General features: G+C 45.0%; 1 protein-coding gene across 1 annotated transcript in view; it reads left to right on the forward strand.

Moving 5' to 3' along the window:
- LOC309529317 (cullin-9-like) overlaps positions 1 to 14317 on the forward strand; it is a 59452-nt gene that overhangs the window by 17421 nt on the left and 27714 nt on the right. The window contains exons 5-11 of the mRNA XM_082217179.1: positions 4916 to 5054; positions 6364 to 6554; positions 7082 to 7457; positions 7670 to 7862; positions 10554 to 10761; positions 11529 to 11722; positions 12893 to 13101. Coding sequence (XP_082073305.1) covers positions 4916 to 5054; positions 6364 to 6554; positions 7082 to 7457; positions 7670 to 7862; positions 10554 to 10761; positions 11529 to 11722; positions 12893 to 13101 — 1510 coding nt within the window. The remainder of the gene's footprint in view (positions 1 to 4915; positions 5055 to 6363; positions 6555 to 7081; positions 7458 to 7669; positions 7863 to 10553; positions 10762 to 11528; positions 11723 to 12892; positions 13102 to 14317) is intronic.

Raw genomic sequence — 14317 nt, forward strand, 5'->3', positions numbered from 1 at the left:
TAGCAAGTGATGAATAGATGGAAAGAGATTATTCTGTAACTGCCTTCTAGAAATTGAAAATATGTTTACATTATAGGGATATGGTGGAGGTAGGCTGGAGCACGGAGCCAAGGAAATAATTCTTTCAGTAGCAGTTTGCTTTGCAGCGTGAACTTTGCCAAGGCCAGAAAATAATGATGTTGCAATAATATTGGATAGTTTGAACAAGTATTCATTAAAGAGTTTATGCACAGACACAAAAATTGTAGATATTGCCTCAGTGTTGAGTATCCAGAGGGAGAATGAGAGCTGAAAGTACACCCTCCACTCTTAAGATCATCTAGAGTAGTGGGAAAGATTTAGAACTGAGTTTTGCTCATGTTGAGGATGTTTTCCCTATAAGGCAGCATTTCTCAACCTGGTGCCCTCCAAGAATGCCATTTAGAGATTCTCATCTGTAGAGAGTGCCAGTGAACTGCAGTGGAAAGAAATTTGAACTTCAGAGGAACTTTCAACACAGTTCTGAATTTTTCCTAAAAAACCTATGTTTGTCACAACTTCTTCTTCTTCTTCTTCTTCTTCTTCTTCTTCTTCTTCTTCTTCTTCTTCTCCCATTTATTTATTACCAATATTCACCCCAAGGTCCCAGAGTCTGCCGCAGCATTAAAACACAACAATAAAACAGTTCAAAGCAATTTATATTCATAAAGGTAAAGGACCCCTGACAGTTAAGTCCAGTCACGGACAACTCTAGGGTTGTGGCGCTCATCTCACTTTACTGACTGAGGGAGCCGACATTTGTCCGCAGACAGTTTTTCCGGATCATGTGGCCAGCATGGCTAAGTCGCTTCAGGCAAAACCAGAGCAGCGCAAGGAAATGGTGTTTACCTTCCCGCTGGAGCGGTACCTATTTATCTACTTGCACTTTGACGTGCTTTCGAACTGCTAGGTTGGCAGGAGCAGGGACCGAGCAATGGGAGCTCACCCTGTTGCGGGGATTCGAACCGCTGATCGGCAAGCCCTAGGCTCTGTGGTTTAGACCACAGTGCCACCTGCGTCCCTCATGAAAAGAAGGTTGGTCCTAAAAATATACACCTTAAGTGTCAAAAGCCATGGCAAAGAGGTACATCATCAGCATCCTCCAGAAGCTGTATAATGTAGGTCAAGAGGGTGTCCCACAGCTTAGGGGGCACCCAAGAGGCTCTGTAAGGAACGAGGCAGTGCTGTTGATATTTGAGGCCTGAATCTAGTATATATGGCAGATTCAGGCCTCAGATACCTGCAACCCAGCCTCTAACACTGGAACAATGCCGATACCTCTTGCACAGTTGTTTTGATGGTGATTGGAATAAAAATTATAGAGCTGTTTGCTTGTGTAATAGTCTACATTTAGGTATAACCAAGGATACTCTGTCCTTCACCCAAACACTGGATATTTTCTGATTTTGAAGTTTTGTGCTATTTTATTAGATAATACACCCACACAACGGCCGCATCCAGGCTGATGTCAAATCTGAAATGTTGCTGGTATATTCATAAGAATAAAGACCCCAAGTTTAAGAATCTCATGCTCTACCAACTGAGCTAAAAGCGTTTCTGACTGGCTGCATGTGCATAATAGGGAAAAGGAGGTTGGGGAGTGGAAGGGGTGTTGGCCAGTGAATTCCATGTGCAGAATACTGTATGTGGGCGGCGAGGATACAGCAGAGGAGTGAATTGTCCGCATGATGTTCCTTCAGTTATGTTGCTCATTATTTTGCTACAGAAGCAAGATGATACATTCCGTATTAACTCAACATGTCTGGTGAGAAAGTTTGCCAGATGATATGCAAAACAAGTCACCACTTTTAGCAGAAAATCATGGGCTAAGCATCTAGGCAATTTAGGCTGTGGCAGCTGAGAGGCCTGGTATTTGTAAGATGCTAAGGTCACAGCTTGAATGAAGAAGGAGTTGGCTGTAGCTGGCAGTTGCCCAAGACTTTTGCAAAAAAAAGGGGGGGGGCTTCTGTGGTTGGATCTAAGGCAAGCTTGTTGAGCTTTGGTCTTCAGCTCATCCATCTCTTCTACTGATCTTAATCACTATACTGTGCTTGGTGCTTCTAAGACTTAACATAGTGTTGTTCTGTGTTCAGGCTATATTTTTTCTTCATATGTTTGTGTCTTCAGTCCAGTTGTGATAGTTGTCTCCTCTCCTCCCCAATCTATTTCTGCAGTAATATTCTGCAAATAATTCTTCAAGGGGTAAAGGTAAAGGTAAAGGGACCCCTGACCATTAGGTCCAGTCGTGGCCGACTCTGGGGTTGTGGCGCTCATCTCGCTTTATTGGCCGAGGGAGCTGGTGTACAGCTTCCAGGTCATGTGGCCAGCATGACTAAGCCGCTTCTGGCGAACCAGAGCAGCGCACGGAAACGCCGTTTACCTTCCTGCCGGAGCAGTACCTATTTATCTACTTGTGCTTTGCTCCCCTCTTTATGTTTGAGTCACTTCTTCTCCCCATCCTCTCTTTCCTGGACTTTAATGTGCAAGGAGGGTGTCGGGAGAGGGAATTGGTATTAGTTTTGAACCATGTAGCTCAAGCACAAGGTTAAGGAGCCTGCTCTTGAGTCTCCCTTGTAGCCTCCATGCCCTCAGTGTACTCTTTTTGGATGTCTCTGTGGGAAATAGAATGCCGAACTTGATGGGCCTTTGGTCTGCCTTGCAGATTCTGTTAAGCTTAGCTCCACTACTGTACTGGGTTTTCTGCAGGACTAGGGGGAAGCAACCCTCACTCCTGCCCTAGCTAAACAGACAAGAGCTTAATTAAATAAGGAAGGTGTTCTACCACCTAAACAATGAAATTCTTGGAACATTTGACTGCAGAGAATTGTCTGGCCAGTTGACAGTATTTGACCAGCCAGTTAACTGGTGTGCCAGCCCTGGAATGGTCCAATTCTGCCAAACGAAATTATATACGATGCAAAAAAATGGGTCACAACTTGATTCCTATAACATGATCAAGGATTGTGTTGATCATTGAGATTACTACGAAATAATAACTACCCCCTGTTCCCTACATCTTTATTTTTTTTTATAATCATATTTATTAAAATTTCCAATAATAACAGAATAGGAAAATAAGAAAGATAAAGGAAAGAAAGAAAAAGAGAAACTAATTTAGACCCTTCTTTTCATAACCTTCTTTCTGGGACTTCCTCCTTCCCCTCCCGATTGTATTCCCCTTTATCTAAGTTGGTTCCACAAGTTCTCATCCCCAATTAAACCTAATATATTATACTCATAAACCAATTTAAATTTACACCATCTTAGCATCACTCCTCGTCTTATAATAGAACAAAATTTTCCCCAAGATCCGCTCTCATTCCTTCCACGAGTTCCTCCTTTCTAAAAAAAAGAAAAAACAGAAACGTAAAATATCAAAGTTATAAAGAATATAAGATAGAAAGTATAGAGAAATTCAAAAAGTTGGTTACAAAGCCTTTGGATTCTAATGTTCCCCCTCCCTTCCCCGGTTTTGATTCCCCATGTCCATTTGTCTGTATGTTGTCGGCCTGGAGATCTTAAGTCCACAGCCAAATTTATCTCAGTCCATCATGCTGTTTTCTTCGGATTTGGTTGTCTTAATGATGTTTAACTTCGAAAATCCAATCTAATAGAGGCCTTTAATTTTCTTTAATCTTTTGTTGCTCCTCCCATTATTCTTTCCGTGTCGTATTCAGTCATCTGCTCTTTTATTTCTTGGTTTCTCAGGTTTCTGTCTTGTTCAGCTGTCAAAACATTCTTGTTCCAAAATTTAACGTCTCTACAGAGGTTTGTTATTCAGGGACACAGACTTACGTCCAGTTCCTTTCTTGCTTCAATAGAAGATTCTATTGTGTTATAGTCACCTCTGTTGACAAAATAATATTTCAGTTCTGCAGCTTTCCCAGGAGATAAGACCTTTGCACATCCCAGAGTAGTTTTCCACATACGACACTTGTAATGTCCCGAGTCCCCTCTAGAGGGATTACAATAACTTTGTATCCTCTAATCCAAAAGTCAGTTTGTTGTTTCTTTTTCCCAACTGTTTATATCCATATTTATATCAAATTGTAACAAAATTAACCAGCAAAGAACTTGTAGCAAAGTCCTCTTTATAATTTCCAGTTTTGACAGCTCCTTTGACAGCTGTCAAAATCTCCATCTCTCTTCGCCAGGCTGTCCGAATCGCCCCGGTTCCCGGGGGGGGGGGGTTGCTTTTTCCTCACCCTCGACTCCTCTCCTCCAGCACAGTTCTTATAATTCACATCGTGGAATTGGTAATTTTTATCATCAATAAGCTTCTGAATAGATCTTGGTTTCTCAGTCCTTGTTTTAGCATGTTTACAATCAGGGAGGGGACTGACTTCCTTTTTTGGATCCCCTCCCGCTCGTGCCAAATCCGGAAAAAATTTTCTTTTTTCCTCCTTTTAAACCCGGTTGCCCAATTACTCACGGGTTGTTGATCAATTGTCCGAATTTCCTTTGGAAGAAGCCAGCGCTCTCCGCCGAATGGCATGCGGCTGCGCCCGGCAGGGGAAGCGGAGGACTCAAAGCACCACGCTACTCCCCGGCGCCCGATCCGTAGCCTTTAAAAAGGCTCTTTCACAAGCCGGGAGAGCGATAACGGTGCCAGCCGAGTCACCATGTCCACGGGATCCGTTCCCGTGGTTTCTAAGGGTCCCCGCGTCGCCGGCGCGGTAGGACCCAGCCCCTGCCGAGCAGACTCCCTCCGGAGCTCGGAGGGAGTCCGCCATTCGGCGATGGCGCCAACCCGGAAGTCCCCTGTTCCCTACATCTTTAAACTTGCTGCATAATGTATGCACCTTTTTTGTTCTGCATCTCGGAGCTCCCATTACGCAGCACAGAAGATTTGGGCCGGAAGTTAGTTCTAACCCTGAAGTTCTGTTCATCCTCACAGGTTTTGTGGCAGTCCACGGGCCGCACCTACTGGGTGCACTGGCATATGATAGAGATCACAGGCTCTGGGGAACAGCCTGAAGAGGAGGCTGCCCAAGAAAAAGTCTCCAGTATAACAGAGAACCTGCAGCTACACACAGGTGAGGTTAGATGCACTGTGTGCATTTGTAAACATATATGCATTATTGTGGGTGTCACCTTTAGTCCTGGTTTTGCTTTCTTTCTACTTTTTAGATATATTCCTTTTAGTAACGATCACTAGAGAGGAAGAATTGTGTTTCATGCTTTGCTTTCTTATGTCTGGCCGCAAAAATGATTTATCACTGAATAATTCAGAATATTTTCTTGACTAAATTTACATATCTCCTCCTCCTCTTCCAGGAGCGCTACAGTTTTGTTTTCCTGTCTAGCTTAGCAGACATCCCTTGTCTCTCCTCTGCCCTGTCCTGTAGCCATTTATGAGGTTTTTTTCTTCAGGTTGTTCTTGTTCTTGCCCTGCTGTCTCCAATTCTCTCCCTGTCTCTCTAAGACTTTTTCTTTCCTCCTTGCCTCCTGCTCCCCCTCCCCTTTTCACGGTAAGAACCCAATCAACCGTTCCTTGTTGTACATTTTAAAGGTGACATTAGCATGGGTAACCTTAAAGCATAGCTGCCAACTTTTCCCTTTTCTTGCGAGGAATCCTATTCGGAATAAGGGAATTTCCCTTTAAAAAAGGGAAACGTTGACATTTATGCCTTAAAGTCAGGTTTCCTCAGCTGTGTCACAACACATAGCCCATTAGCCATCGAGGTAAGAATTGTTGGGCAGAGCTATAACATTTAACCAAGCTTGGCATCTGGGTAGTACCTTATGGCAATTCCTGCTTGCACATTTGTATAAAACTAAATAGCGACACTGGCTGCTATACCTGATAAGTTTGGATGAAAATCTCCAGTTTATTACTTCTCCACCCTTCTTTATGTAACTGTGGCCTGGTCAATGGAAACAACAGATCACTTCATAAAGCTATTCCTCCAATGTATCATTGAGACTTCTTGCATACAGAAAACTTGCACACCTGGTTCTAGGCCACCATGTATTCTGTCACGCTAGGTTTTTATGCATATGGAGTTTTCCCCCCATAAGAAAGAAGCATTCATATATGTGACCCCTCTTGTGTGGTCTGAAGCGATGCAGCACAAAAATACTTTTATTGTGTGATCCACATTGCATGTAGACTCGCCATATACTTAAACCTCCCTTTCCTCTCTTTAGCTTTACATCTGCTATTGCCCTTTTCACCATCAACTCTCTTCATCCACTGCTGTACCTTATTCCCTGCCTTGGGAACAACATTAGATGGAGCTGTGGGCACAAGCAGTAGCCAAGCCGCTTGTTTAACTTGGACCTGAGTTTTCATGTATATCAGGAGAGGGCCTAGGAGAGTTTGCTTTCTTTCTCTACATACAGTTACTAAGACCTTCTACTGCAAGCCACTCGGAGGACTGTACTCTCTACCATACCTGACGGATCGGATGAATGAGAACTCTGGGACTCTGAGCCGGGCTGAATGGTGGGAGCTCCTCTTCTTCATTAAGAAGCTAGAACAGCAGGAGCAGCAGGAAGTGGTCCAGTTCATCCAGCAAAATCACGAAGAGGTGGTAAGCAGAATGAATCAGGCATGAGAAGAAAGAGGAGAAGCATGCAATGCTCCTGGGAGGAGGACACTGGAACGTCCCCTTCCTACTTACCAGATCATTGTATCAGAAGTGTGGCCTGCCAGCCCACAAGCTATGTCCTCGCAGTTCTTCTGTGGCTGGGTCTCTTGGAGGGGTGGCCCCTGGACCTTCTGCTTCCAGTGGCTGTGGCTGGACTTGAGAAGCCCAGTATTTACATGGGAGTCGGCATACAGTCATACCTCGGGTTACAGACGCTTCAGGTTGTGTTTTTTCATGTTACGGACCGCCGAAACCCAGAACGGGTTACTTCCAGGTTTCGGTGGTCATGCATGCGCAGAAGCGCTAAGTTGCACTTTGCGCATGCACAGAGGTGCCGAATCACAACCTGTGCGTGCGCAGACACGCCGCTGCGGGTTGCGGATGCTGCGGGTTGCGAACGTGCATCCCGCATGGGCACATTCACAACCCGAGCGTCCACTGTACTTGTAACGGTCTCTTTTTATTTCAAGGTGACTGAGCTAGATGAAGAGGGCCTGATCCAGCTGTCGGTGTCGGTAGAGTTGGCTAAAAAGGTGCTGCAGCTGCTGAGCAAGTACTGCCAGGGCTGCACCTGCAGTGACCTGCATAGCTCTCACGTCTATCTCAAGTATTCCTTCAGCAAAGGAGGGACAGAGCAGAACTGCCAAAACGCGGACGTTACGCCCCTGGATTGTGGTGGCCTTTCTGAAGGCATGGCGTCCAAAAAGCCAAAGAAGGAGTCGCTCTCGGCTGAAGTGCCTTCTCCAGCTCCATCGGCGGCAGAGAAGACTGACACACAGCTGATTAACGAGCTCCTCAAAGTTGAAGGCCTTTCATTTCCGGACACATTGGATGAAAAAGCCAAGAGTAAGTGTGCCAGACAGCATCCCCACCTCCGTTCATTTGGGGTGAAGTAACTGAGGGGGGCGGTTTTGGGGGGTTTTTAAATCCCAGGGAGACTGGTTGTGGGCTGAGGGAAACTAGAATCGAAAGTAAAGGGGCGTCATGGTGTTTCTAGACAAGAGAGCGTTTGAAATGGCATGGTGGCTTGTACTGATCGGTGTTTTGATCCTGGTCAGCATTTTGCAGCCTCAAGGTGACAGGGAAGAGGAACTCACTGGAGAAGCTAGCAGATGTTGTGGATATAATCCAGAAATCTAGTTCTGAGGTTGCGCTGCAGATGGCTGGACTCAGATTCATCACCAAGATCTTGGAGGATGAACCTGGTCAAGAGAGACAAGTCATCAAAGTGGACAGTGGCCCTTCAGTCAGGTCAGTTCCCTTCCCACCCCAGGCAATAGCAGTAGGAGGAGAAGGTGCCTCGGGGGAAAATATGAGCAGGATGTTAGCTGACTGATCTTTGGTAAAATCGGTCTTTCTTTTTTCTTTTAATAAGTAGATTATGGGTTATTGCTCCTTGGGGCTACAGGGGGGCACGCTAATAATTAATTTTAATTTTTTATATTTAAATCCTTGTTATATTCAAATTGCCCTCTGTATTTCTGATTTTTTTTCTTGTGATCTGTGATATTGTGTGTGTTGATGCTGGTTTGTGACCGTATTAATAAAATTCATTCATTCATTCATTCATTCATTCATTCATTCATTCTCCCTGGGGCTGAGTCACATGTTAAATGGGTGAGCCTTGGGCACACACACCCTCCATTCCTTCTCTTCTCCCTTCATGTACACTGATTCTCAACTTCATGGTTTATAGCAAACCAGTGTGCTATTCTATCTGAGCACACTGCATTTTGTTATATATATATATATATATATATATATATATATATATATATATATATATGCAGGTTTTGGTGTCTTCGGGTGTCTTCCCGTGTAAGAGTCGGGGTGTCTGTGCGACGTTTCGACGAGGTCTCACTCGTCATCTTCAGGCTGGTGCTTTCGGCTTCTTGTTACTGGAACAGAGCAGAGTCTGGTGTTTGAGTTCCTATAAATACTGTTGAGGGGTGTGGTGTATAGCCTCCAACGTTCTGGGCAGAGAGGAAGTTCCTAGATTAGTGTGCCTTTTCTTCTTTTGTTCCTTAATTACTTGAGGGATATCTTGGGTGATTTCATGAGTGATATTCTGAATATCACTGGGTGGGTCATTAAGTGTAGATTAGTTGCTAAAGCTTTCGTGTCTTGACCTCTTGAGCTTGTGAAGAGTTTTTCTGAGAAGATGGCTGTGCTGCATTTAGTTGTGCTCTGGCTTGGCTTCGTGTATAGGGGCGAGCTATGGTTTTGTGCCTTGTGCCAGCCAGATCTGTGTAGGGATTGCAGGGGGGTGCAGCATCCGGAGGTGCCACTATAGTTTGGCTACTGGATGGAGTCTGTAATATGTCTGTGGAGAGGGTCTGGGTTTGGGTCTGGTGTGGTTGATTGGTGACGGCGTTCTGTATGCCTCTGGTTCTGGTGTCGGTTTTTGTGGGGAGGGCTAATTTCCAGATGTCTGGCAGGCGGGACGTGTCGTCACGCTTGTTCATGTTGTGAGGGTGTTTCTCTATCTCGATGGCTTCCATGATTATTCTCTTGTGGTGATGTTCCATGTTAAAGAGCAATTTGGAATCTGCAAAATTAATTTCATGTCCTGTTTCTTTCATGTGTTGGAAGAGAGAGGAAGTTTTTTCTTCTTTTTTGACGGCATTCTTGTGTTCTGCGATACGTGCATTTATTCGTCTGTTTGTTTGTCCAATGTACGTGGCTGGGCAGACTTTGCAGGGTATTTCATAGACCCCTTGGTTTTCCAGCTGGATTTTGTCTTTTGGGTTTCTGAGGATATTGGCTATTTTTTGGTTGGTGCAGAAGGCTGTTTTGATATTGTGTTTATGGAGGATTTTGCTGATTTTGTCTGTAGTGCCCTGCATTCCTGTACCCGTGAAAATCTACGAAAGCATATATATATATATATATATATATATATATGCTTTCGTAGATTTTCACGGGTACAGGAATGCAGGTTTTGGTGTCTTCGGGTGTCTTCCCGTGTAAGAGTCGGGAGCCTCTGTTCCAGTAACAAGAAGCCGAAAGCACCAGCCTGAAGATGACGAGTGAGACCTCGTCGAAACGTCGCACAGACACCCCGACTCTTACACGGGAAGACACCCGAAGACACCAAAACCTGCATATATATATATATATAAAATTTTGTGCTTTACAATTTAAAATACTCATTTTACCCCCTTAAGATATCGTTGATTTCCCTTCTTCGCTTTCCATGGTTCATTTTACATATCATAAATCCCTGCATATTTTATAAAAACTATATCATTCAGTATTCCCTTATTGCATCCATCAAAACTTATTTGCACTGCTGAATTTATCTTAATGCTGCCAGCGTTTTCAGCTGTACACGATTATTTCCCACATATTCAATAAACGTTTTCCAATCTTCTTTAAATGTATGTTCTTCTTGTTCTCTTATTCTACATGTTAAGTCTGCAAGATGTGCATACTCTGTCAGCTTAAGTTGCCATTCTTCGGTTGGGACCTCGCTCGTTTTCCATTTTGGGGCTAACAATGGGGGGGGGGTGTGGAACACTGCATTTTGAGTATACAACACTTTGCCCAGCTTCGATAGAACAGCAAGCAATGGTTTGTTGCACACCAAGAAATCAGAAAGGCAGGGAGAGGGGTGGGAGCATGACACACGCGTAACACTAAACCATGGTTTCACATGATGTACGTTCTTTAAAGAAGAAAAAACAACAAGAGCATGTTTTAGTTATCCCAGGCCTTAGATAATGTGGCTTATAAATCCGAATAAAGTGCAAAATGAATTGGGTTGTCCTGTTCCAAAACAAGCTTTGTTTTTTATATGTGCATTCTTCTGAATTTGGGGCAGCTCTTTCCCCTGGACCCCAGCTTCTCCTCGGGAGAGACTCATGCCAGAGCGTAGGCTGGCCCAACTGTGAGTGACCAGATACCTGTAGGGTATAACAGGGGCCCTCTTGTTGTCCTCAGAGAGAAAATGGTGAAGATGCTGGTGGAGCTGCTGAGCAACCAAGTGAAGGAGAAGCTGCTGGTGGTGATGGCACTGCGTCTGCTTTATGTATTCATGGCAAAGTACGATTGGAGAGTTCTCTTTGCCACGGAAGGCGGTGTGCGTGCCGTGTTGGGCTGCATGCAGGAATATCCCGCATCAGCCTTGGTCCAGCAGGCTGGCTTAGCAGTAAGTAGAATGTGGGGGGGGGGTTGCCTGATGGGGTATGGAATTGGGGGAAGTTGGCATCTTATCCTATAAGCAAATGGAATGAGGGATTGGCATGATGGATTTTAAAAAACAACACATTTCCAGTGCAGCAATAGTGTTAGTCTATTGCAGCAAAAGCAGCCGGCAGTTTTGTGGCACATTAGAAGCCTAACATGAGAGCTTATGCCCTAGTTTTTTTGCTTTTGTTTGCCTTTTTAAGGTACTGTGAGACACTTGAAAAATGTATTAGCCTCTTCCTCATGTTCAGAGCGATGGACTCTGAATAGTGCATAACTGATAATAATTAATAATAGGATAACTAATGTGCTTTTGGGAGTTAATGGCGCATAATAAATTGCATGGATAGCGCACCTGCTTCAGAAAAGGTGGATTTTTACACAGATACCACTTTTGCCTAGAAGTTTACATGTACTCCATCATATTTGGTGACTGCATAGGTCTGTTTCATCTGTTTATAGAAAGTGTAACATGTGTGAACAGGAGGGCCAGGAAGAATGAAAAGCCTATCCCCTAGCATGTGGCAAATGGGTCAGGGAAGCATATTGACCAGTGACAAGAAAATGCCAAGCAAGGTTTTCTAGAATTGTTCAGGAGTCTTTGCACTTATGAGAATTGGCCACTATTCAAAAAACTGAATTACAATGGAAAGGGTGGGGGTTGCTATTGTTGGGAAGGGCTTTTAACGTTTGCAATCTTGATTCCGTTCCTGCTTTTTGCCCTTCTAGGCCCTGAAAGTCCTGGTGGGTGCTGGGAATTGTGAGCTTCTGGGCAGCAGTGGGAAGGCAAACCCTCTGAACCACTCAGATGCCCAGATGATGCGGGAGATCTTTGCTAGCATTGGTTCTGCTTCCGGGAAAGATTCGGATAACTTGCTCTGTGTCATCTGTACAGCTATTGAGAAGATGTTGGGCACACCTGGGTAAGCTGAAAGGGGATCCTTGGCAAGATACTGATAGGTTAACCGGTTAAACTTAATTGAGGCTAAGGATAGCCCAGTGTGTGGAGATAATATTCAGAGTCCCCTTGATCAGTAACAGCTGGTGGGGCAGAAGGCAGGGAGACCAATCAGAGCCACCCTCACCTTGGTTGGCTGTTACGTAGGATGGCAGGAGGTGAGGCTGGCTGAGGTTGCTGCCCTTGTTTCTATAGAGCAGAGTTTCCCAAACTTGGGTCTCCAGCTGCTTTTGGATTACAGTTCCCATCATTCCTGACCACCAGTCCTGCTAGCTAGGGATGATGGGAGCTGTAGTCCAAAAACAAATGGAAACTCTGCTATAGAGCTTCTGAAGTGAAGGAATTCTTTTGGAGGAGTTGGATTAGAATGTCATGTTCTTAATATATGGTTGACATACGTCTGGAATTTCCTGGACATTGCCAGGATTCAGCCATTGGTAACAGTGTCTGGGCGCAAATCACTGAAATGTCCGGGAAAATCAGGACATATCTCAATCTCCTTTCCTCCATCTTGCACCCAGCTTATTGTTGTTGTTGTTGTTTTATTTGTATACCACCCTTCATCAGGGCAGAGGAAGGGGGTGAGGGGCACCCTGGGTGTCACAACTGAGGGGGGGTGACAAAATGCCAGGCGGCACTCACTGTGGGGCCTGCAGCACGTCCGCAGGCTCCACACTGCCTCAAACGGTCCGCCCGCCCCCTCCCCCTCCGCTGTAGGGCAGCTGAGTGGGAGGAGATAGGCAGACTCCTTGGAGGCCCCGTGGAGCGTCCTACCCTGGCTGGCCCTGCCCCTGGGCGCAGAGCACACGTGCTGCCCCAGGCGCCCGATCGGCTTGCTCCGTCGCTGCCCTTCATCTACAGATCTCATGGTGGTCCACAGCATAAAAGCCACAAAATATATAGTAAAAATAAGAAAAACCAATAACCTCCCCTCCCACACCACATTTAAAAGGACATTGGATGTCGATCAACCAGTCTGACACGCCTTATTTGCTGTTGTTTGAATTACTAGCTTCTCTGGGGCCGATCATTGCTGCTCTTGTATAGTCCTGTTCATTTGTTCTTGAATATAGTCTTGTAAGGTAATGCCAGTTGGGTCAGGCAGTCACCCTCTGCTTGTTTCTCCTTTCCCCAGAGCTTCATCAGCAGTGCAGAATGGACTCTTGGTGCTGAACATGCTGATCAACCATCACAAGGGCCTGGCGGAGCAGCTAGGGAACTCTGACCTCCACGCCATCCTGCAGAGCTGCTGCCGAGCTGGCCAGAGCTCCAACGAGATCCTGGCTCGGATAGTGCTGAAGAGTCTGGCTGAACATAAGTTGCCGCTGAGCCAGGAGAATGCAGGTACGCATGGCACTAGACCTGCAGTTTCTGATCCTTAGTCCCCCTCTGCAATTTAAGTATTGAACTGCTAAAGCCTTAGTTTCACTGAATGATGTGGGACAGAAATCTTCCCAGTGCTTTATTTTTCCACAAAGAAGAATCCATTTCTAAAAATGTGTCGTTTCATAAAATTTGTTAGTAACAATATATGAATGCCAGTACAGTATTAGACAAGCTTGGCTCAAAGTTGTAATTAGTTTTTTTCTCTCTCCAACTGATCGTCACTATGAAGTGTCTGAGGGAGTAGACAGGGAAGAATTCAATGTTATGTTGAGACAATCATCAGGGGTCAGCAAACTTTTTCAGCAGGGGGCCGGTCCACTGTCCCTCAACCTTGTGGGGGGCCGGACTATATTTTTTGTGGGGCAGGGAATGAACCAATTCCTATGCCCCACAAATAACCCAGAGATGCATTTTAAATAAAAGGACACATTCTACTCATGTAAAAACACGCTGATTCCCAGACCGTACATGGGCCGGATTCAGAAGGCGATTGGGCCGGATCCAGCCCCCAGGCCTTAGTTTGCCTACCCATGGACAATCATGCTATTTCAGCTTGCCAGACGGAACAATCCACCATCTGTCATGCCTCATGTGCTGTTGTGGGAGATCTCACACACACCCTGAGCCAATTCAGGGGCTGCACAGTGGAAGGAATGAGGGGGAAACACCATAATGCAAGCACAGGGCTTCTACTGAGAAGGGGACCCATAGACAGGGTAAACCACAAATGCATATAGGCTGATATCCAAAGTCGGTCATAATCAGAGCAGAACTATTGAAATCAGTGGACTTGGGTTGCTAATTTCCATGTGTCTCCTCTGTGTATGACTAACATTTAATACCATTCAGTAATCCCAAACCAAAAGTTACAGAAAGTGATCGCTTCATCAGGTCGATTAATAATCAAAGCCAACATTCTTACTTCATCTCAACCTGCAGCTGAAAGCAAAACCAATGCTGCGATTAATTCTCATTTAGTTTTCAACCAACACACAGTGCCAGTATCTCATATTTCTTTTATGGAGCCAGGAAAGTTGTTTATGTATAGACTCATTTTGGGGGACGACGACGACACCTTATCGAAAGAGGAAACTGGTTCAAGTAATTCTGAATAAGATCTGCCTCCCTCTAATGGGCGGGGTTCATAATGGTAGTTCAATTGTCACTCTGCGCC

Source organism: Podarcis vaucheri, assembly GCF_965113315.1.
Source record: "Podarcis vaucheri genome assembly, chromosome: 3".
In the NCBI taxonomy this organism is placed as follows: Eukaryota; Metazoa; Chordata; class Lepidosauria; order Squamata; family Lacertidae; genus Podarcis; species Podarcis vaucheri.